The 22420-nt window shown below is 37.9% G+C and overlaps 1 protein-coding gene and 1 pseudogene across 1 annotated transcript; both read right to left on the bottom strand.

Moving 5' to 3' along the window:
• On the bottom strand, positions 1-11633 carry LOC145474579 (uncharacterized). Its single transcript, XM_081455155.1, has 11 exons — positions 11493-11633; positions 11306-11396; positions 9879-10026; positions 9530-9574; positions 9370-9402; positions 8896-8991; positions 8321-8378; positions 7273-7331; positions 6383-6442; positions 4287-4341; positions 1-3684 (listed from the first exon to the last, which is right to left on the bottom strand). The coding sequence occupies exons 1-11, from the start codon at positions 11560-11562 to the stop codon at positions 3608-3610; spliced, it is 792 nt and encodes a 263-aa protein (XP_081311281.1). The 5' UTR covers positions 11563-11633; the 3' UTR covers positions 1-3607.
• A 39-nt stretch (positions 11634-11672) lies between these two features.
• Positions 11673-18358, bottom strand: LOC145474562 (uncharacterized; annotated as a pseudogene).
• Positions 18359-22420: the final 4062 nt, after the last annotated feature.

Genomic DNA, 22420 nt, shown 5'->3' with positions numbered 1-22420 from the left:
GGTAAAAGAGTTAAATCCCACTAGCCTTTGGTTGCAAATAGGCCATTTCCGAGTTTCCTTTTGCCACTGTGGTAAAATGAGTCTGTGCAAAACCATTCATACAAGAATGTGTTCCCCTTATGGGTTCATTTTCATGCACGACCTGATCATATGAAATGTTTTGCATGAGGACTCGTTTTGAAACAGAGTCATGAGGAAACTCAGAAATCCAATCAAGGAGCAGATAAAAAAAAATGCGGAAAGAAGGGCAAACAAAAAAACAAAATTGGTGAGAGTGCAACCTAATACAATACAACAACACTAACATCTTGCAAAACCACTCAGAGGATGGCTGGTTACTATTTAGTGCTCTAAAATTTTGAATAAGAACCATAATGAACTCCAGGCTCAAATAAACTTCAAAAATCTAGTAAATGCTTGATTCCCAAAGCTGTGTTTAAAACAAAATGCCTGGCCAGGGGTGGTTAATAGAGGGAAATACGGAATTTTGATTTGCTCGATGGAATCTACCCAAGATTATGGAAATTGGATGTCATTTTTTCTTTACCATGCAAACATGAAACTAATCTTGTACCCAGATCTCACTCTGTTTGATGCTTGGGCATGGAAGATCTGGGTTATAGATTTATGTGAAACTTCACCCCAATATTGGGTCAGTAACTGCAGGGAGGTTGGTAACTGGGACTAGTCAGGTTGTGACAAACCAAAACAGGTACTATCTTTTTCATTTCTATTTGTAAAGTTCAAAAGAAGTGTCCACCTTGTCAACCTGTTTTGATGTCACAGCCTAACTAGTCCCAGGCCCCCATGGTTTCTGACCTATTTTATGTTAAAAGGAGAAGGTCCCTCCAAAAAACATACTTTTTTGTCAATGCTAATAAAAACCTTTCATTAAGTTTAGCCACTCACTGAAGTTTCAGCCTCTAAAGTGCAGGTTTTCCTTATGAAATGCATCTCCGAAGAAGCCCAAAATTCGAACATCGTTGCTGCCATTTTGAACAGTATTCAGAAGCCAGGTCATGGTTTTGTGACATCATTTTGTCCAAGAGATTTTGTCCAAATAGCTTCCAAGAGCCTTAAACTACCACTCTGGGTTATGGCTGCTCTTGAGCCATATTATTTTGAGCCAAACTCCAAAATGATATCATTGAAGATAATGAAGTGAATAAAAGTAGATTTTGCCGACCTGGTGAAGGATGCCAAGTCAGTTGCAGGTTTTTCTCCTTCCTGCCAATTTCGAGTCGGACGGAATGACGTCACATAAACACAGCCTGGCTGCCAAGACAGTTTCAAAATAGTGGCCTCCAAAGTCGCTTTTTTTGAGACAAATTCATTCAGGATAGCGAGCACTTCAGAGGCTGAAACTTCGGTGAGTAGAATAGCTGAATGTTTACTTGCTATAGGCAAAGACAAAAAAAGTAAGCTTTTTTGGTGTGACTTTCTCTATTAACGATATCCAATTTTTTGATCTCATTAAGATTCCATCAAGCAAATAAAAACAAGTTGTGTGTACACTTCAAAAAATTCCAAGAAAAATATGGAGGCTGTGCCCCAGCCACACCTCCTTCCTAAATTCAAGGAAAAGACAAGGAGGGTGTGGTACACAAGAGTTTCTTTTATCTCGCTCCAACTAACTCTTGACCATACTGCTCTTTCCATTTCTGTTCCCTGAGAAAATATATAGATTTAGAGAAGCCTAAAAGGGGAACTCCTGGTCATGCCGGGCTGTTCAAAGCCTGATAAAGCTAACCCAGGATAAGTGAGAATTTCGATTTCAGTTTTTTTCAATTTGATGGTGAGATTTTCTGTTTATATTGTTTGGCCTTGTGAGTTTCAATAATCTTGAACTACACAAAGCAGAAGCAGTAAAAAACATTTTTATAAATGAAAAATTTATACTTTGGTTAACTTTTAATCCTGGGTTGGCATTAACTGGCTCAGTTCAGAACCACCCCGCTCTGATTACAGTAAGTTAGCCTGGTTTGAGCCCACGATCCAATCGAAAAAGCCAGTACTTGATCGGCTGTTAACTTCAAGGAAACATGTGACCTCATTGAGCTCAAAACTTGAGCCGACAATATGCTCACTAGATACTGGTCAGCGGATACCTCGTTTTGACAGGTGTCAATAATTGACATAAAATGGATGTCCAATATTGAAGGTGTACGCTGTAAACCACAGTGGCACGTCCTATTAGCTGGACTATGGCCACCATGCTGTGCGACATCGCCGTCGTCGTCATGCATACACACCCACAAGCAATACCGCTAACCATTTTTCCATAAGAAAAACAATTCACAGGTTTCCACATGTATGAGTATGGAGCTCAACGTGGTGGAAGGCTCCCCTATAATTACTATTTGTAGCTGAGAGAAAAAAAAACAGCTGTAGGCGGTGTAACTTTGGTGGTAACCCACCTTTCAGTGGCTTGAAGAAACAGACAACCAAAACTGCAAAAACTAGTTTCAACATTAATGAACTTTATTTGTGAACAAGTGAAACATTCGTTCTCTTTTGAGTAACTGAAAATTGCAGGTGAAATAAATTATACTAAATGCCACTTAAATACAATCTTCCAAAAATAAAGATGCATACATCAGGCATTCTGTTGTGCCAGGACATGTATTTTAAAGACCCTAACTGTCATTATTATCATGGCAACACAAATCCAATTTACAATGTTAATAGTAGTCTTGGACTAAAAATATAGTTGTGTATTTCATGGAAGAGTCACTGCTTCACAGTTTACATGATATCACCCAAAACTGTAGGTTTTTCACCATTAGGCACAATTTTGAAACTGACTGGAGGAAACTTAAATTACGGTAAATTGAAAAGAGATTAACTTTCCTGTCAACAAGGTCATTTGTATTAAGACAAATACTATTGAGTATTTAATTTAATTAGAGGGCATGGATTTGATCTGCATCTGTATTATTACAAAAAAATGTTATTAACAATAACAATTATTTATATTTTGATATAATAATGTATGTATGACCTCAAAGAGAAAGGAATTGAAAGTTTACACAGCCTCAAGATATTGTTCTCTCATTTGACTGAAGTAGCTCTCGGAAGTTCAACACAACATTTTTGTATGTCTAGCAGAATTAGAATCTCTCTGGGTAAACGTTCAGTTAAACATGTCAGAGGGTCATACAGGGGTATTCTTGTGATGCGTGATTAGCTGATTTTATTTTCTGTGAAATATGAATTTAGGAAATTATTCTTCGTGACTCGTAACCTGAAGGTTTTGTGTGACCTGTGAAGAACCAGAATTATTAATGGATATTCGTGATTTTAACGTTCTATTCTATGTGATTTTAAGGTGCAAGTCCTCTGAATGGTTAGAGTCATCTATCGAGAGTGGTTTAGGTGTGCCATTCGCTATTTTGCTTTCTTCAAACACTGTTTCTAGTGTAAGTACAGGTCATTAAAAGGAGTATCTTACTTGCTTATTTTCGTGATTCTGGAAAACGAAATTTTTATATCCATGATCCGTGATCCTCTATTTTTTCCATTGTGAACTGTGCCAGAGACCCCCCCTGTACAACCCTCATGTCACACATGTTATTGTCAATACATATTATTATAAAAGTTCAGTCCATCACACAATTTTTGCTGGGTCCCAAATATGTTTTGTTAAATACTTCATCATACCAAATGTCTGTATCCTCTTTCGACCTGAAAAACAAAACAAAACATACCCAATTGATAATTACTGACAAAGTCACCTTAAGGTTAGTTGTCCAAGATTTTCATTCAAAACCAGCCAGTTGTCACAGGAGATTCATATCTAGTCCAAGAGCTAGTTGATATGCTTTTTAGAAGTTCTCAAAGTTCTATAAGGTAAATATTGAATAGTATACCCATTTTCAAGCTCTTGGATCAGCCTGAAGGGAATTCCTGTCACTCCTCCACCCACCACGAGTCTACAAACTTTCTACGATTAAGTTTACCCTATTTGCAAACAACCAACCATGAAGGGACATCTCCCAAAGACTGGCACTTGACTGTGGTTTCTGTGGTGTAAAGTGACCATGACAAGGGATGTCATTCCCCCCCACCCCCCCCCCCCCCCGGGGGGGGGAACTCCCATATGAAAAGGTTGGGGAAGCTGGTGGGAAAATATGAGAATTTAACGCCTAAAGGGGACCAATCTGCACTTGGCATGAGTTTTACTATAAATTAATAAATAAATTACAGCTTTCCTAAAAACATAACACAAGGACTTTGATTGGGCTTGGACATGGGACGGATTTAGCAAGCTGACATTGTGTCCTCACCAAAGATCTTTTGAAGTTGTTCATCACATATCATAAATCGTTTATTTTTGGGATCCTGAAAAGAAAAATATTATTATTACTATCATTTGTGAAACCAGCAAGAGAGTGAAACAATAAGTAGCAACTTTTAACACTGGACTATCAAACTACAGTGTAGGTATAAGTTATATGTAATCAATTAATTATTTTAATTAAATAAGCAATAAATTAATCATTAAATAAAACAATAATTTGTAATTATTATTAATATAATTAGTAAGGAGCTTTGATGATCAAATCAACCTACAGGTAAAACTTTCAAAATGTTCAATATTTCATAACCTTGTAAAATAACCTACGCTAAACTAAGCCATTTCCTGGTTGCATTTATCTTGGTGTCAAAATGAGCCTCTGTGTGAAGCTAATCAAGACATAAACTAGTGAGACAATCTCAGATAGTGCTAAGTGTAATTTACAGCTCTGATAGAGTAGTCACATAGGTCCTCACCCATGCCATTCTCTCCCTTGGTAGTCAACTAATATGAGCGGAATGTGAGTGGACAAAAACTTGATAAGACATAATCTTAGCAGAGTGTACATTTCACATTTGTGTTTTCTTTCAAGGCCCAAAAATAGCTTACAATTACCATTAGTCAAGATTGTTTTAAAGTCATCACAGCAAATGTGACAATTGTACTTTTCATGCCAATGTTTGTAGCTTGATACTTTTGTTTTCCTTGCCAATGTGTGCAACAAGGTACCTTTGTTTCTACTAAAGTATAATAAAGATGTGTATTTTTTCACTCACTGCTGGAGATAAATGGAAAATAAAAGTGAAATATCTGCTCAAAAGTTGAAGAGGAACAATTTTGTTTTAATCAAAATGCAAATTTTCATTTAACTGATAAACAAGAACTAATCTTATTATCAAATAGTCATGTAGAGTCATGGAGGAGTGCCTTCTTATTCTGTTGCCAGCTTTTGGTGTTAACAATAAAACCACGTCAAACTAATACACAATGCTGTCAAGTAACACAACTGAGGAGCGTTTCCACAAGAAGTATTGAAGGCAGAGATCTTTACTTGACTGAAATTATATCCCACAGGCACCTCATGGACTGATGAAATTAATTGGCAGTTTCAGTAAGTGCCGTGGAGTCTGCGGCAATAATAACTGAACTCAAGAGCGGAGTTTATAACACTAGCAATGCTAGAACACATGCATTTTACATGTTATGTTAATTCTACCACAATGAAAAGCACTGAAAATTCATAACATATCATTCTTGTCCCCAGAGGCTGCGCTCCTTTTGGTCAGCACCAAGAATCACGACCTCTGGGATCAACCTCTGGGAAGTCCGCGATTCACAGACTTCCTGTCACTCTGTGCCTGCTCAGAGTCAAGGTTGACAAATCTTATTGGCTGAGACTACAAAACAATTACTCTGTGCATGCTCAGAAAATTGGACCTTCTCAGAGGTCATGATTCTTGGTGCTGACCAAAAGGAGTGTGGCCTCTGGGGATGAGAATGTTAAGATATAGTCGACTTTGACGCTAACTAATCTGCGCAGGTGTTTGGAGCAAATTTCTTTTGTTCTTAAGAGAATAGCACCACAAGGATAGCATGAGATTTGCAACACCATATATATATATTTTTGTCGAGTTATCAAAGAAAGCAACTTAAGTATGTCACATTTTGCGTAATGCACACAGGTTCCTATAGTCACCCCACCCAGCCCCCTTCCGGCAAAGCTAATTGATTAATTGAAATTACTTAATTAAACAAACATTTCAGTTTACACCTTATTGTGTTATTGTGTTAGTGCCTTGGCAAACAGCAGCCCCCTAAACAATCCCAATAGTGCAGTCTGCACTAAAACATGTTTCATATGCACCTTAATTTTCATGCAAATCAAATGCATATTCAAGACAAAAAATTTGCAAAATGATTTGTTTTGAAAAAGAGGCCAAACCCAACTTGTGAATGGCCTACTCATATTTAGCAGAAAGCTAGAGCTATGCATACTGTACATGTTATAATTATGTCTAAATATTTAGAAACTGATCTGTTGGCAGAAGAACCTGTTTTATATATCAAGCTGGCACTAGCCACTACCTCTAGTTTTCTTTCTCTGATTACTTGCCACATCTTTTTCACCACATCACTTCTGGCCATCTGTTGTGGTAGAAAGAGAATAAGTTTATGGCTTGCATGTTAACCCATTGACACCTGGAGCTTTTTGGCCTGGACATGTATTTTTTTAGACATTTTCTGGATGGATATGAGCTAAATAAGCTCCAATCTACTCAAAAAGGCATTTGCAACATGAAAGCATGCCTCTCTTTCCACTAGCATCGCGTTCTATGATATTTTTGCTTGGGCATGCACACAAATAAAAATTTTACGTCTTAAGGCTTTTTAAGATATGTCTCAAGATTTTTTTGGTTGCCTTTCCTTTTCCTCCTTTTGTTCTCTTTTTGTGGCAATTGTTTACCTTCTACTGGGCTTGCTTTCAGTTCAAGAATTCCCGACAGAGCATTATCAATACAGGAAATTCTTACCATGGAGTGGCCAAGCATAGTTGGGGGAAATTTTGCTCTGAGTTTTTCACACAAATTTCCAAGCCTTTTTGAGGATGTTAGAAGTGGAACAAAGGCCAACGTCTGTCATGGCCTGTTACAGCTGCCACAGACGTCAATTGGTTAAACAGGGTACGTACTTATCGATGACGATGGAATTCCAAACATTTTGCTGGGGTTTTTCCAGGGTGCAAAATAGTATTAGACTTCCGTAGCCCAGAAATAGGAAATTTTTTGATTTAATAATAACATTCTAGTTGTCCAGGACCTTGGAGGCAAATTTTAAAATTTCAGGTTGAATTTTTCCAGGTGTTCCAGAGTAGCAAAACCCATTGTAAACAGATCTGCATCTAGTTACTTGTATGTTTGATTGCTATTAAATTAAATTTGAATTGTTATCAGTCAAAATGTCCAACTTGTACTTACTTTTTCTTCACCTACAACCTCAGCAAGGGCTGGCGACAAAACCATTAGCTTTCCATACCCTAGGCATGTAAACAAGCACAAAAACACTCAGCATAAAACTTAATTTCTTTTACTTCTAAATTGTGTATAATTTGAAACCTGCTAACAACTTAAGAGTTACTTAAAAACAATTTCAAATTGACTCATTTTGCTTTTGCGGTATGCCAGAAATTTGAAGCCGTTCCGCATGAATAGAAATCGTTTCCAAACAAGTCAGACAGTAGACTGTAGAGACACAGTAGAGATAATACTAAATATCTCACTAACCTCATCTTCTTGGTCCATACTGTAAGTTACAGATCCTTGTTTTTCCCCTTTGATTCATGGCCCACACGCTTCGTGCCTGGGCCATAAATCAATGGGGAATAAACTTGTTCCATAACTTACAATGTGGTCCTCAAACTTGGTTAGTAAGAGGTATTATAATTGAGGCCAGCATTAACATTAGCATTAACAGTCTCACTGCAACAAAAAGCAGTGATCCAGTTTACAATAAATATTTACAAGTATCTTTCAAAGTCAGGCCAAATTCCTTTCACATGTCTGCTTACAGGAGTTTAAAAACAAAGGAGGAGCCCTCCAAATGTCTGTGGCCGATTATGAGAATGTCCGCTTATGGGAATGGGTAAATACAGACTTTTTATGGGAGTTCTAACGGGATTTTGTGAAGGCAGTCTTTAGGTAGAGCTGTCTGCTTATGAGAGTGTCCGTTATAAGAGTTTCCAATGTAATATGGGAGAAAGAGAGTCTCACACTCAATGGAGAACTTTGGCCTTCTGGCCCAAAAACAGTGACAATTTGCAGTTTGCTCTACCATAGATGTACGTTTTTTTGTTGTTCACAACACAGTTAACCTGGTAAAGTCAAATCCACACTTAGGTTTGCACTTTTCATATTCCCCTGTAAGTAAAGAGCCAGATCTCGAAGTGTTGAGCTCACTAATGTCAAATCTTACCGCTTAAACCAGCCACATTGGTGAACCTAATAAAATGTCAATGTAAGTTAGTACCTTTCTTCTCTCCACTCTTCTCTTTGGGTTTCTTTGTTTTTGCTGGCTTTTTCCTTTCCTTTCCAAAAAAAGTTCAACTTTATCTAGTAAGTATTTCCTCACTCTATAATGACAGCTGAAAGTCTACAGTCATGAGTCTGGCAAAAGGAGTTGGAATCCTGTTTTAACCAGCTCCAAGCATCACATAATTCTATTTTAAGTTGCTTACATAGTGTCACGCTTTGATTAATTGATGAATCACGTAACTCATATGTGTTTTGGTTGCTTTTCACGTGCTACACATTAGATTTTTCCCCTCATCACATGCCATGCATAAACCCTTCACCACCTTCTCTCATTAACAGCTGACATTATAGTCGCCTACACACAATGACAACAAGGTAATTCTGTTTACAACTACTGTAAGTCAAGGAAATAAATATCTGATCATCTCAAATGATTGCCAACAAGTTTGGTTACTTTGGTTATGTCTGGAACAATGAAAAACACAATTCAAACAAGTCGACTAGTTTGACTACAATGTCAACATGTAATTCTTTGAAATGAAACCAATGTTCAACAAAACATCAACCCACCACTGGCTTTCTTGCTGTTTGTCTTCTTGCTCTAAGACCTTTCTCATTCTCATGAAGTTTGCGAGCTAATTCAGCATCACTGCCATCATGGGTATCCTTCAGAAGAAAAGATTTATTAATTAATTGTTTCAAAAGAGTGTTTTGGACATGACCTCACAGTGGCCATGTTAGTGTACCAAACCAATCCTGTGGGAGTTAAACTCTTTTCTTATGTAACTACATTCTTTTGTTCCAATAATTTGCATGGCTGCTGGCCTTGTGAGTGCAAATGAACCATTCCATGAGAATTTCCAGTCAATATCTAATTGGTCCTATTGATATATGTATTAAACAAGTGAGTATGATGCTTCTGAATTAGCTGAAGAACTGCGACTTCTGACATTTCTGGCAACTATTGCAAGCTAATTTCAACCAGCTACATGTAGGAAACAGGAAGCCACAGACTGTCTTGAGAGTGCTTATCAAAATACTCACATCATCTGAGTCAGAATGAGCATTACTTGATTCCTAAAATGAAAAAAAATCCACATTTTGAAGATTGAATTTTGCTCTTTTTTCATGAAAAAATGAAGGTTACAAAATAAATAAATTGAAAAAAGCAAACCCGAAGAATACACTTATCATCTACATGTACCTTTTTTGACTCTGGTTTCAGTTTTTTAGGTGAGGGCTCATCATCCTAAAACAAGACAAAAGATGTTTCAGAAACAGGGTGCAAGGTAACAGTTGAGAATTCATATGGTGTGCCACATACACCACTACATTTTATACACAAGGTCAAAAATGATGTAATTTATAAGACTGCTTATAGTCCCTATTTTGTGATGAGTCCATTAGAACTATTTAACAAGCATCTCCTAATTTCCATCCTCAAAACACTCGCTCAAATGATTTTCATTCAGTTGATGAGAGACAAGTTTGTAGCTTTCCCTTAAACTAAATCTAACAGTGATTGTCTTAAATCATTCTGTAATAGAAGTAACCTCTGATGATTTCTCATGTTCTTCGTCGCTCTCCTCTTTTTCAACTCCATTCATTTCACTGGTTCCATTTTCCTGCTCTTTCTCCTCCCCTGAGGATTTCTCTTGGTTTTCAATCATTTCCATCAACATTCTATCAATCTCTTTTTTCCTAAAAAAAAAAAAATAATAATGGATTTAATATAAATTTTTGAAGTTTGCATGTACATTGAAAACCATGCATATGTTTCGGTTTGTTTGTTTTTAAGTGCTCTAGAAACATGCAAATGTTTTCTATTCCTTAAATAATTGTATGAAACGTCTATAAAGAAAAGTAGTAAATAGCTATGTGAAATCTTACGGAGCCTTTTCAAACGTATCTCTCACATTAGCACAAATGATTTATTTTGGCTTTTATGACACCTTACAGGGAACAAGATGACTGAAACAAGGATCCATTTCAAGAAGTAATCTCTCTATAAGGGGTTCAGAAGGGAGGGATTTGAAAAAAAGACAAGCCACTCTTCACAGCAATAATTTAAGAAGCACTGTGTGTTAAACTATGATAGGTTTGATTATGAAAAAGCTCATCATGATTTATAATTCTTGTAACTCCATACGTATAATATGCAAAGAGTTCATTGACCAATTATTAGGAATTAAGTTTTTTTTTTTAGCCTGGCTGCCCAGAGCAAACAAATATTTTTGCCCAAAAGTATTTGAATTATGATTGGAATTGATCAGTTTATCAGAAGATTTCCAAAAAAGTTCCTAAGTTTGGAAATCAGGGCCAGTCCTGATTATTCTCTGTTATGACCTGTGAAATAGTGCATACAGATATATTCAGGGCACAGAGTTCAATAAGGTGAAGAAAAATGTTGGTGATCGCCAAAGAAAAGCGTTTCTTTCATGTACAGCAAGGAATTTGCTACTGTTCAAAGTAGTAAATTATTTTCTCGTTACTTTGTGTGATGTTTTTCAGTTGAGAAAAGGGGATACTGGGCTAAAAAAAGGAATTGAATAGAATTTTGTCAGTTCTACAATCCTCGTTCAGGATTTTTAGTCTTGTAAATTGAAAATTAACTCTATGAAGGAAAGCAAGCTCAATCATTATCATAGGCTGGGTAATTTCCCTCAGTAAATCACAGCCTTTTATTCCTAAACGCTTCCAAAACAGCTGTTTTTGTGTTTACCTTTGTAACTCGTGTTTCTCACAGGAAGATGTTTTGCAACAGAAGAAAATAATAGGCTCATTTAAATTGGTGGACGGCAAAAAATTATTTTCTAACTCTATATCAAACCGCCTCTGTCAACTCAACGTTAGCTTTGTCGAGTTGTACTGGTCAAGTTAAAACGAACCATTATTCCACTTTTTCTCTTTATCACAAGCTTCGCCTTAAAAACATAACCGGGCAAATTAAACCTGCAACTATCAGCTCGTTTACACGTACCTCCCGAGAAAGTTTACACCAAATTTATCTTCCAGTTGATTTCGGACAATTCTGGACGTCAGCTGAGTAAGTTCACCTTCTTTCAAAATGACTGCAAAAGAGGAAACGAATAAGCAGTTTTTGCCAATGTTCCCTTCTAAAGTAGCTAGAATGTAAGCTTTTTAACAGTCCCGAAATGTCAGTTTACCTGCCATTGCAGATTGAATCTCAGCGTCCGATGGTTCAGCCGCCATTGCATGTGTTTGTTGTTGTGCCATGTGTATTGAGCCTGCATGTAGTCAATGATTAGTCAGCGGACACTTCCCATTCGGAAGAAACTATTCGCGCCATGTATGCCCTATTCTAGTGTACAGTCAACTCTTGGTCGCCTACAAAAAATGTAAAAAATCAACAAAACAAGCCCAATGCTGGATTGACTGATCAATTACATAAAGATATTACCTTATCAGCTAAAATTAGGTAAATAGAAACTAAGTTGTTTGATTTTCTTTTCACATGCAGCCATTTTCGGGAAAAGTACTGTGACTTATCTCACTTCTGAGGAAAGATTTTCTAACGATCATATGTGATCATGTTGGATGGTCGCCCCGGGGAGGGGAGGTACTCCCTTACATGGGCTATATAGGTTTGTGCGGCCCCAAAGGGTATGGTTTTTCAGCCGTTTTGGTCATAAATAGGGTATAGAAGTTAGCTGATTTTCGTCATAAATAGGGTATGGTTTTTGCACTCTAGCCTTCATATGGGTAAGTTTTTAAGAACAAGCCACTTTTTCATTATCGAAAAGAAAAACAACAAAAGCCGTTCACAAATTATGTTTATGGTAACTTAACATTGGTCTGAACTAGGGAACTAATTATAACGCAGGTCTGAAACAGGGTTTTGATTTAAGGGTCAGGTCATAAATAGGGTTTCGAATTTTTGGTCAAGTCATAGATAGGGTAGGGAATATCGCAGATTTTGGTCATAAATAGGGTAAGGGTTTTGGGAAGCGGGCCGCACACCCCCACCCAATTTTTCTGGGAGTACCCCCTCGGGCTTACCGGAAACGACAAAAAGAATATGTCAAACTTCTGGCCTAAAAACTGGTCGCGGTCGCTTGAGAAATTTGAGTAGTGGTCGCTTTAATACGAGAGAGCTCTTGGAACCGTATTTGACTGAGTAACAAAACGTTTATTTACAAAGTGGTCCCTTACGGGAGGTGCACGTGGTCGCTTAGGGGAAGTGGTCGCTATCAGAGAGTTGACTGTGCTTCTTTTATTGCAAGGTGAGGGGATTACTATTTGCTCAGCTGCTCCTGATCACGGTTTTGGTTTTCGCTAAAGGCATTTAATAATCTCTCTGCAAGTATGAAAGTGGTAACCCTGAACAGAGTGCGATAGTTTTTCTCTCTTGCTGCAAAGGCCCCAGCTCCAAACACACCATACAACCGGGGATTTCCGAGTTGTTCAATTTCAAAACGAGTCTTCGTGCCAAACCTTTCATATGAAAATGAGTTTGATTTGCATGAAAATGAACCTGTGCGTGGAACACATTTTTATATGAATGATTTCACACGAAGACTCATTTTGGCACAGAGACAAAAAAGTAGCTCTGAAAATTTGGTCCATTTTGGTCACGATTGATGGTTATCGACTGCGTGTGACTAACATCAGGCTGTGGGGCTGTATTTTTCTGTTCATAAGAGTTCTAACTTGTCTGTAAAGAACACTGACTCACAGTCCTGTTCAGTCACAAAACACTACATTTATAGTAACTTCATATAAGACTACACCGTCTGTAAGGGAGAACACTGGGTCATAGTCCTGGTCACACACGTTTTGTAACCTCCAGTAAGGGAACATGCATCAAAAGGGATCACTGAGTCAGTTTTGGCCACACCCAAGGACTCCTCTGTTAAGGGGGCACTGCTTGTTTGTCTTGTAAACCCAGACATCTTCCCATGATGAGAGACAACTGCATTCACAGACTAATCAGTCTAGCTTGTTCAATAATTGACTCACAAAACTACTCATCAAACAAATATACTGCAAAATATTTATTACTGCAGAGATTTTGCATGGAATTCTTTGTTACAGTCTGAATTATAAAAAACCTACGGCTGAATGCATATTTTTAAAATTAATATCCAGTTAAAGGATGGTAGCTGACAGTAATTATCTATGTTTTAACTAACTATTTTGATTCAGTGATTACTTGATGATAAATTACTGTAGCCTATTGTATATTTTTTTTCAAACAAACTCGTCTACATTAAGTGAAACCTGAATGTGGCTTGCTAGTTGACTGCATACAATTTTTTAAACATTTTTTTCAGTTTTTCTTATACAACTAACATTTTGATCTCTGTATAACAAAACTAAGTTTATTCTAATATAACAATAGTGATCGTGGCTTGTGTTTTTAACAGGTCTGTAGACCACACACCTGCTGATTGGTCAACAGCTATTTGACTATTTCCAACAGAAACTGATACACTTGATCTGTTGCAGTATTCACACAAAAGTCCAACTCAGAAAATGTTACATAAAATTTGTATCTTGACTGATCACACAAGCACATTAAACTTTATGCATATTTTACAAGCAGCATTTACAAGTAGCATTATAAGTAAGCTAGAAGAGTGGTAGGCTCAATTTCTGCCTCCCTCAGGTCCAGTCCCTGAGCATCCTCCCTTTGGGGGAGAATGCTCAGGCATCTTTCCTGAGATGTGGCTGGTAATCGAGCCTAGAAGAGTGGCCCATGAATCAGTTTGGTTTTGTAGCTTTAATCAGGTTCATTTAATGACAAAGTTTGGCCACGTCTGTCACATTATGCCACATTGGAGTGACAGCTGATTCATGCAAAATTCTGATCTTCTCATGTGCCAATCTAATTCACCAATGACTTACTGAATTTTTTGTATGTAATGAGTTATGTAGTAAGGTTTCACCGTAGCCTTATCTTGTGTTGCTTTACTGTTGGACACTACATGTAGTTATAAGATTTTGCCATTTGCAGGTGAGTTTTGATAAAAACCAGACAAAAAAAAAATCAAATTTAGTTGCCTTCGGTTTGGCACATGAGAACAGCAATTTGTTGACATTTTTGGTGCATCAAACAGGTGTACAGTCAAACCAAGGTCTCATTAAGCCAATTTATAATTTCCATCTCTTCTAGCACACAATTAACAGGCCATTAGGACTCTTCCTTTAACATTCCAATCTACTACATCATCTATTAGTGTATCACTCAAATCTGATCAACTTTATCCATCACTTTACTCATCTTTATGTGCTACTACAACCATGAATGCTTAACAAAGAACTATATTGAAAACTTAAATCTTTCAAATGCTCCATCAGAAAATTAAGTTAGTCCAAAGGCTTAACTCAGTTGTTTACATCTCTTAATGCATCACAGAGTTGTAATACACCTTCCTCTGTTCTCTTGTTACCACTTGGTTCTACACAAAGAGTTTACAATTTACATCTTTTAATGCATCACGCAGCTGTAGTTTACCATGTTCAGTTATCCTGCCATTCTGCAGGTTCAACAAGGTGAGTTTACAATTTACATCTTTTAATGCATCACACAGGTGTAATACACCTTGGTCAGTTATACTGTTATCTGAGGGTGCAACTCGGCAAGTTTACAATTTGCGTCTTTCAATGCAGCACACAGGTGTAATACACCTTGGTCAGTTATACTGTTACCTAAAAGGTCCAACTCGGCAAGTTTACAATTTGCGTCTTTCAATGCAGCACACAGGTGTAATACACCTTGATCAGTTATACTGTTATCTGCAAGGTCCAACTTGGCAAGTTTACAATTTGTGTCTTTCAATGCAGCACACAGGTGTAATACATCTTGGTCAGTTATACTGTTACCTGAAAGGTCCAACTTGGCAAGTTTACAATTTGCGTCTTTCAATGCAGCACACAGGTGTAATACACTTTGGTCAGTTATACTGTTACCTGAAAGGTCCAACTTGGCAAGTTTACAATTTGTGTCTTTCAATGCAGCACACAGGTGTAATACATCTTCGTCAGTTATACTGTTACGTGAAAGGTCCAACTTGGCAAGTTTACAATTTGTGTCTTTCAATGCAGCACACAGGTGTAATACATCTTGGTCAGTTATACTGTTACCTGAAAGGTCCAACTCGGCAAGTTTACAATTTGCGTCTTTCAATGCAGCACACAGGTGTAATACACCTTGGTCAGTTATACTGTTATCTGAAAGGTCCAACTTGGCAAGTTTACAATTTGTGTCTTTCAATGCAGCACACAGGTGTAATACATCTTGGTCAGTTATACTGTTACCTGAAAGGTCCAACTCGGCAAGTTTACAATTTGCGTCTTTCAATGCAGCACACAGGTGTAATACACCTTGGTCAGTTATACTGTTATCTGAAAGGTCCAACTTGGCAAGTTTACAATTTGTGTCTTTCAATGCAGCACACAGGTGTAATACACCTTGGTCAGTTATACTGTTACCTGAAAGGTCCAACTTGGCAAGTTTACAATTTGCGTCTTTCAATGCATCACACAGGTGTAATACACCTTGGTCAGTTATAAAGTTATAGCTGAGGCTCAACTGAGTGAGGTCACGCAGGTGCTTTATGAAAAATGTAATTGCTATGCAGTCAACAGGAGTTACTTGGCAGTGAGACAAATCTATTCTGTTGTTAAACTTACTGTCCTTCTGCAGTTCAGAAGCTGCCCTCTCTACCACAGCTTCATCTTTGTACTCATGCAAACACTTCATCATGAGAACAGCCTGTCTTGTTTCCCAGTTTACTGTCAAAGAGTTATGTAGAAGACTGACAAAACTGTTTACAGCTTCACTTCCTTGGCCACAAAGCAAACCTGCCACAAACTGAATAACCATGTGCCATTTTGGATCTGAAACATTCAAGGCAATGAAATGACTGAGGTCATTGGGGTTCATCTTTGTGATTTCTCTGGCAGCAAGCAACTCTTGGAAAGTCAGGTGAATGAAGCAGAAATGGGATCTAAATTGTAACCAGGTAATTTCACTGTCTGGCATACGGTTAAGCAAGCCACAGTTTTCCATTCCATGCACTTCTGTTGAATCAAACACCAGTCGCCTTTCTTCTATTCCTGTTTTGGCCAATGATCCTACTTGGGTTAATGTTTCTTCTATGGAATCTGAAAATGTTGCATTTCCCATCAGGTACTCCTTTGTCAGTAGTTTACCCTTAAATTCTGGGTGATGCTTGAAGATGAACAATCTCAGTGCTCCTTCATAAACCTCTGTTGTAGTTGTTGGTAAAGCTGTATCTCCTGAATCCTGGTCTTCGAGTGTGATCAGCTTTTCCAAAAAGGAACAAACAATGAAACTGTTTACTGGAATGTAGCACAAAGACAACAATTCTAAATTGCTGCTGCTATGTTCCCATATTCTTCTCACTGTCACTGCGTTGTATGTACAAAATTTGTGAACATATTCTTCAACTTTTTCTGGTGTAAATCCCATGATCTCAACTCTCCTGTCAAACTTAAGTCTTTCAAGACTCTGCACTACATTGGGTCTACAAGTTGTCAGAACTGTGGCTCCAGGAAGCTGGTTTCCTTTTACCAATTTCACATACAGTGCAGAGAATGGCATTGCCTCTGTTGCACTATTACAACCTTGTGCCTGCTCCTCCTTCGAACAGTCTTCATGGTGTTTAAATTCATCCAAACCATCAAATACAAGAAGAACTCTCTCTGGGTTGTCTAACATATACTGGAACACCTCATTGTCAATGTCTTCTTCTGGACATAGACGATTCAGTAGTTGTTTAAGAGAAATCTTCTCTGTTGTCTCATTGAACCATCTAAACTGAAACAAGAACAAGTGTTCAAAGTTTTTGTTGCCAGTGCTGTCACGAAATAGACCCCACTCGCTCCAGTCACGCGATAGTTTCGAACATAGTATAGACTTTCCGATTCCCGGACGACCAACTACGAGGATTTTCCGAGGATCTTGGGTATCTTCGTTGGGAAGAAATAACTCTTCAAGATTCTTTATGGGTAGTGCTCCTCGCTGGGGCTTCAAATAGATGTCAAATATTTCGTGTCTTTTTGACAAGTCTTCAAACTCATGTTCCGCCCTTCCAGTATAAATGACAAGATCAACGAAAACGTCGTCCAAAATAAGTCTGTTGTCTCTGTTGTTTTCGGGCTGCGCAATCAAAGGTTCTAGAAATTCCGTTTCTTTGCGAACTCGTCTTTTCATTCGCAATGTGTGCTCACGCAGCGTGACTGGAATTCTATCCCTGTTGAAAAAATACTTTTGGCAAAATTCGGAGTCGAAGGTGAACTGTTCACTTCGTTTTGCTTGCACGAAAAGATAACACAATTCTGCAAACACGAGGACAGAAAGTAAAATGTTCACTATCCAAATTCCTCTCGCCCAGGTAGCGTTGTCAGATCCAACAGAATTATAACAGTTTTTGGTGGCTGTGGCATCATGTTTAGTCGTATTCAGTACTGTGGAATTGACTGTAGGCTTTACGGTCGGTGAAACGCAGATAAACTCTGTAGGAAAGCCCTTTGAATAAAGCGCGCAGTTCTGCAACACTGTAAACAAGATCCCTAACATGCATCGGACAAGCAGATGAAGACAGTAGGAATAAAACACTCGACGAGTTGTCACTGTTGGTCGAGGGCGAGGGTTTTCTGGATTTGCTTTCAGTGCGGTTTCTAGCTCATCAACTCGCGATTTAACAAAGCACCAGGAGTAAGCGATGCACACAGCCAAAAGAGGAACGAAACATAAAAGGACAAATCCATAGAGTGGAAAAGGAGAGTTATACTGCTCGTCATATTTCCTCAAACAGTCGTCACGAGATTCGGGAGAAGAAGGACAGCGAAATGTTCGACGTTCGCTGGTTCTCAGATGTCCCGTGTATCCAGCAAATGTCACTAAAGCTGGAAGATAGGACAGAGCTACAATGTAGCCAAAAGGACTGAAATACTTTGAAAGTAGATAGTCTTTTGCACATTCCATGGTCTTCCATGCTTCGCAGCCAGCAACAAATCGAAACGAGACGGGCGTTGTCTGGTGCTACGCAGACGCTGAGAGAGCGTCTATTATATCTGCAGTAACAGTACAGACAGAGATTAATTCCCGAGCGGGGGTGAGAGGGGAAATCTTCTGATCGTGGGCACGCGTCTGAGTAGTTGTCTATCTCCCAGGCTCCTCGCGGCTTCGCCGCTCATTAAGGCTTTGCTTAAAACCGCCAAGCTACGCAGGCTAAATCTACGAGATGCTCTTCATCCAAGAAGAAAACCCTAAAATGAACACTCAATCTGACTCAATTAAAGGAAAACTATTTAGTACTTAATTAACACTCTCTACATTCTACATTGTACAGTTTTTTAACCACATGCAACCAGACTTTCACAGGCATTCTTGGTATATAAAGAACTCATATGAATCTGACTTTCAGAATTTGAAAATGATGAACGACTCATCGAAACGTCATTCGATATTATTATTATTGCTGATTTTTTTATTTTTAACGTATGTATGTACCCAAACCCCCTCGCCCTAGGCAGGATTACCTCATGTGACAGAACAAGGCTCTGTTTTAGCTCAGTTGTTTCTTCAACGAACAGAGACCCGAGAGTGGGCGTAACTCATTAATCGAAATTCTTTCCTTTATCAGCTCTTTTCAGTAACATCGAAACGATTACGACAGAAATTTTATAGCTTTCCATGGGGTATGGATATGGAAAAAGAAATAAATACACCTTGGTTTTATCGTTAAGCCTTGTATTTTGGTTGGCAAGCTGCGTTTGTTCAGTTTATTTACGTTTTGTATGAGGTCTCTGCCTTCATAAACCCCCACTGGTGGTTGATTTTTAGACTACGGTGGATTTGAAGTTAAATTAAGCCTTTGAACAATAAACAAAGGTATACAAAAAAGAAATGCTTTGCAGCTGCCAGTTACTGAAAACATTAATTTTTTTTCAGAGTGTTTCAGAAAATCTGGATTCACGTACAACTGACTGTTTGAATGAAGCCAGACACTATGGTAACAAACAATAGACTATGCGTTAAAAATATGCGACTATGCGTTAAAAATATACTAAAAAAATAAATATACATGAAATATATATATAGAAAAATAGTTTTGGCCACGGCCCTGAGCCACAAAAACCTGCATAAAACAGGCAACTCTTATACCAAACAGTTTGCCTGATATCAACCCGTTAAAAACTATTTGGTTACGGTGCTTAATTTGCTTTTGTTAAAAAATAAATCAGTTATCGACTATGTACAGTCGGGAGCTATACATAGTTAGAGGGAAATAAAGTCTAAAGGGATTGTTTCAGTTCAATGATTTGACTTTTCCACCAGACGTATCCAGTAGCTGGAAATGTAGTGATAAGAGCTGTGGCCGTTTAACAATTGTAGATAAATTTTGGATGAATTAAGTGTAGGTAATCATACGGTTTCGAGTTCAATTTGGAATTAATTTGCACGAGTGAGTTTTTCAAAAAGCTGAAATTGCACGAGCCGCTTCGGCTTCGTCATCATTTTATGTGATATCATTGGTTTAGAAAATTTCCTATTTTCTTTCAGCCAATCACAATCTAGAATTGCGATGTGTAATTTGCACTGGTGTTACACTTGAACTGCAACGCTCTCAGCCAATCAGAATCGAGTAATTTTTTCATGTAGTATTATTATTGACATAACACTCTCATACCAGCAAATTATTATTTCGCTCGCCAATTTTCAAAATGATAAGAAAGTCTCAAAGAAGTTTACATGCTTTGAATTTGTTCTCTCAATTCCTGTTAGCAAAGCAGAATTATATCTACTGTTTCGAAATCTCTCGAATTGTAGGTACACCTAAAACAACACTGGATATATCACTTATGATTTATTTATTTATTATTTCTCAGTTTTAGTTTATTTATTTCACAAATGGTTGGAATTCATGTAGATGCGCCCCATTAAGGTACTCATTTACTCAACTACTAGTATTTTACCCCCAAGATCTATTAAAACAAATAAACGCCAATTCTTGATAACGGTGGCAAATTTCCAATTCGTTTTATAAAACGTACTTCTTCATAATTGAACTTAGTTTGTTTATAGAACTTAAAAATAAAATGACCTTCCCGAGACTTGGTACAGCTAAGGGCGGGGTAAATAACGGAAGTTGACCAACTGAGTGAATACTTTCAGTCTTCAGATATTTGATAAGGTACAATAATAAACAAACACAACAGTTTAAAAGTAAGCGGATAGCGTATCTTTTCTGAAAGCGTTGATCTTGTTCGATATCTCAAGATATTAACGTTATTATGACATAGTTGTTCCAGCAGTTATCTTCAGGTAGATATGCTTATTTTTTCTCCAATGGATTCAGTCCACGCCCGGAGTTCCTCCATTTCACGCATTTTCAAATACAAATTGACAAATAACCTCGTCGGTTGGTTGTTTCTGAAATATATCCAATCAATTTAATTCAATGACTTTTTTCCCGAATCTCCCCTCTAACGGCGCAATTTGTAATGCTATAAACAGTTTCAGTGCAGAATGCGTGAAGATCTCGCGTGATTAAACACAGACGTGTCTCGCAACGCGCGCGAGTCGTGCAAAACTTCACACTCTATGAAATTTCCAAAAAAGGAGTTGTACTGATGCTCGTTTCGAAAATGCCTCTGCCACTCAAATCTGCGTAATGTCTTAAGGATTTCGTTCTCTCAATTTTGACCACGCAAAAAGGAAACAAATTTAAGTTGACTCAGCTGAGACAAAATGGTCAACCGTATTTCATTTGCTGTGAGGAAATGTGTGGAATGAGAGACATGCCAGGAGGTTTTGACTGGTTTTCTTGTCACCACACGCACGTGCTGGGATGTCAGTCAAGTGCTCTTGAATGGCTTACAAAATAACCTGAACTTTCAAGCGTTTGCACGAAGTTTGCTTGATCTTAAAGTCCTTCATTAAATTTCTTATCATTGAAGTTGTGTGGGATATTCGCTGACAAACTATTAATATAACGACTTTGAAATATGGCAGCGATCTACAATTTAATACAATCAGTATTTGGTAGCATGGGAAAAATATTGGATTATATCACACCCGTGTAAAAAATACATTCCTAAGTGAGGTCTGCAAATGCGGATATCCCACACTGAAACATTCTGCGCTAAAAACAGGCAGCTACCTAACTACATTGTGTTTTACAAGGAATGTGTCGTTTTTAAGTGGCCTAGCAGTAAACTCTAATTCTTTCTATCAATTTGTGTCAATTACTGCTTTAAACGTCTTAACACCCCCAGCTTACAAGGCGAAAGTATACGTGACAAAGATTCTGAAACTCTTAACCTAAGACAAAAGCATGTTATACTATAGCTCTGCTGAACGCTGGTTGTGTTCAAGAATTAAAGGTCAAGATTTTCAGGCTGTTTAGTATTAGCGATAGCTCTCGTGTTGCCTTCTTGGTCACGAAAATTTGCTCCCATAATTGCTCTCCTCACTCAGGTGTATAAATGGATATCGCTGATTTGTTAGTGAAGCTGACAGATATTGGGGATTATTACTCATTGCCCTGCATATCTTACAAATTATTTCTGGAAAGTACAATTATACGCCAAAAACAATTTTCTATAGCGCGACTTTTCTGACCTCCAAAACCGTAACTGCGTCATTTTGACTGTAGTTGAACGAAGGAAGGCTTTCAGCTATGTCGCCCTAATCATTTCCTAAAACGGTTTTTAAAACGTTTATTATCGCCTCAAGCGTTTCCTTTGCCTTACAGCAATACTTCATCGACAGCAAGGGGTACGTGTCTTGTTGAAGATAGAAACCTTATGTCTTGCTTAAGCAACGAAACATCTTGATTCACTGAGCGACTGAAGTGCGTTCTGAACATTTCTTCTAAGTTCTTGCCAGCTACATAGGTTAATTCAATAGAAGTCGACATTTAAAAATATCACTTGGTAATTCCCGGTTCCTTTTTTTTGGTGCCGGCAAAACAGTAGCTAAATGCATATAAAATTCGTTATCAGCGCTGCAAACTTGCACACTGTCAAGCCATTTGACCTATAAATGCCTTCAGCTATTTTAAAGTGTGGGAAAATTCTAAACTGGAACATATTATTT

Source organism: Orbicella franksi, chromosome 2 (genome assembly GCF_964199315.1).
Source record: "Orbicella franksi chromosome 2, jaOrbFran1.1, whole genome shotgun sequence".
Lineage (NCBI taxonomy): Eukaryota > Metazoa > Cnidaria > Anthozoa > Scleractinia > Merulinidae > Orbicella > Orbicella franksi.
The sequence above is the reverse complement of the archived record's forward strand: the minus strand, read 5'-3'. Positions and strand labels throughout refer to the sequence as shown.

Excerpts from the sequence above, each read along its gene's own strand:
- LOC145474579 (XM_081455155.1), bottom strand. The coding sequence starts at position 11,562 with ATGGCACAACAACAAACACATGCAATGGCGGCTGAACCATCGGACGCT. Across the intron at positions 8,379-8,895 it reads AAACAGCAAGAAAGCCAGTG|GAAAGGAAAAAGCCAGCAAA; the intron begins GTGGGTTGATGT and ends TTTTTTGGAAAG. Across the intron at positions 6,443-7,272 it reads AGGTTGTAGGTGAAGAAAAA|ATGGCCAGAAGTGATGTGGT; the intron begins GTAAGTACAAGT and ends CTACCACAACAG.